At 41.4% G+C, this 1596-nt stretch overlaps 1 protein-coding gene across 1 annotated transcript in view; it reads right to left on the bottom strand.

Moving 5' to 3' along the window:
* The window catches only part of LOC106523167 (vasodilator-stimulated phosphoprotein), a gene marked incomplete in the record, with an annotated part of 34123 nt that overhangs the window by 4323 nt on the left and 28204 nt on the right, over positions 1-1596 (bottom strand). Inside the window, 2 exon segments of the mRNA XM_014016510.1 lie at positions 616-693; positions 910-940. Coding sequence (XP_013871964.1) covers positions 616-693; positions 910-940 — 109 coding nt within the window.

The following is a 1596-nucleotide window of genomic DNA, read 5'->3' as shown; positions in this document are numbered from 1 at the left end:
TACCAACATCTGGTGAAAATTTCATGTCATTAGCACCTCTAGTAATATATTTACTGAGAAAAATGGTGACGTGTTCAATACTTATTTTACCCGCTGTAAAAGCAGGATGTAAGGTCCAGACAGGTAAAGACTACATGGACCACCAGGACCAAATGAATGAAATATTGTACAGGAACATCTGTCCTGCAGAGGTCCTGCAGTCAAAGTAGGGTGGTGGACAACAGCAGGGCTAAGATACCAGAAGACTTCCAGATCCAGAWGGACACACAAGTGATGGCTAACCAACAGACATGGTGGTCCACGTGAAAAAGAAGGCAGTGGTGACAGGTGCAGAGATCCCGACTGAACATCAGGACGAAGGAGCAGCTGGAGAAATACCAAGAGCTGAAAGAGGAAATAAGTTTCTGAGAGTCAGGGCCTCGGTGGAGCCTGCAGTCATCAGAACCAACAGAACTCCAAACTCCCAGTCCTCTGAAAAAATGACCCAAACCTGAAGTGAAGTGGAGAAATGTGGCAGGTGGGACGACAAGTTGCAGGTCAAAGTTTTGAGCACAGCAGAGACGCTGACGCACACAAACACTGAGCAGCAGGAGGCACCAGAGGACGGACTCGTACCTGGATCCTGGACCAGATGGGCTGGGTCTGGGACTTTGGCTTGAGTCCTTCTGAGATGTGGTCAGGACAGATTTGGGCCTGTTTCAAGAACATTTCAACATTTTTATAATTATTTAATAACTGATTGACTTTATTCACTTTGTTTATCAGTGTTTGGTTTTTCTTTCATAATAAAAATCAGACACACAAAAAAACAAAGTAACAAAGTGAAACTGAGGCTCTGCAGTTCCTTCAGCCTGTGATACACAACAACTCTGTTCTTCACTGTAAGGCACAAACAGATCAGGGTCTTACCTTGGTGAAGAGGCTGCCTTCTCTTTGATTTCTGTTAAAATATGTAAGATTTTTGTCACACATTGATCACAATAACTCTGTCTTACATGATGTTTGAAGGATGAGTGAAGAGTTTTTATTTCAAGCTTGATTATTTCAGTCGTGGACAAACGTTCTGTCAGAACCACAGATCTGTTTGTTTTCACATGTTTCTAATCTTGACTGAAGAACATTTAAAAGACTTTATTTTAACAAATATGTCAAATTTATACAAAAGACATCATTTACAGTCTTGGTTCTTTTTCAGATCTTCAGTGGTTCTCTGTGGTCTGCTGGGCGACAACTTCTGGTCCTAATTGAAACTAATGGTGACCCTTTGTTGTAAGTGTTGATCAGGGCCCGTATCAAACTTCTTAGAGTGGATTTTTAGACTTAAGTGCTGAAAATTTCTTAGATTTGCTCCTACTCTCAGACTTAAATGTAAGTGCCAGTTATCAAAATTCTTAAGTCTAAGAATCACTCTTACTCTCCTGAAAAGTTCAGACTGATCCAGAGGACCCTTCAGTGGTTCAGAGTTWSCACRAYGGGTCTGAGATGGACTGAAGACAGAGGTTACAGCTGTCCTCCTCCCCGCCTGACTGTTATTCTCAGTTAGAAGGTGGAAAACAGGTTTAATATGAATTATACAAAAGAAACAAAGGTAAAAAT

This window comes from Austrofundulus limnaeus, unplaced genomic scaffold (assembly GCF_001266775.1).
Source record: "Austrofundulus limnaeus strain Quisiro unplaced genomic scaffold, Austrofundulus_limnaeus-1.0 Scaffold146, whole genome shotgun sequence".
In the NCBI taxonomy this organism is placed as follows: Eukaryota; Metazoa; Chordata; class Actinopteri; order Cyprinodontiformes; family Rivulidae; genus Austrofundulus; species Austrofundulus limnaeus.
The sequence above is the reverse complement of the archived record's forward strand: the minus strand, read 5'-3'. Positions and strand labels throughout refer to the sequence as shown.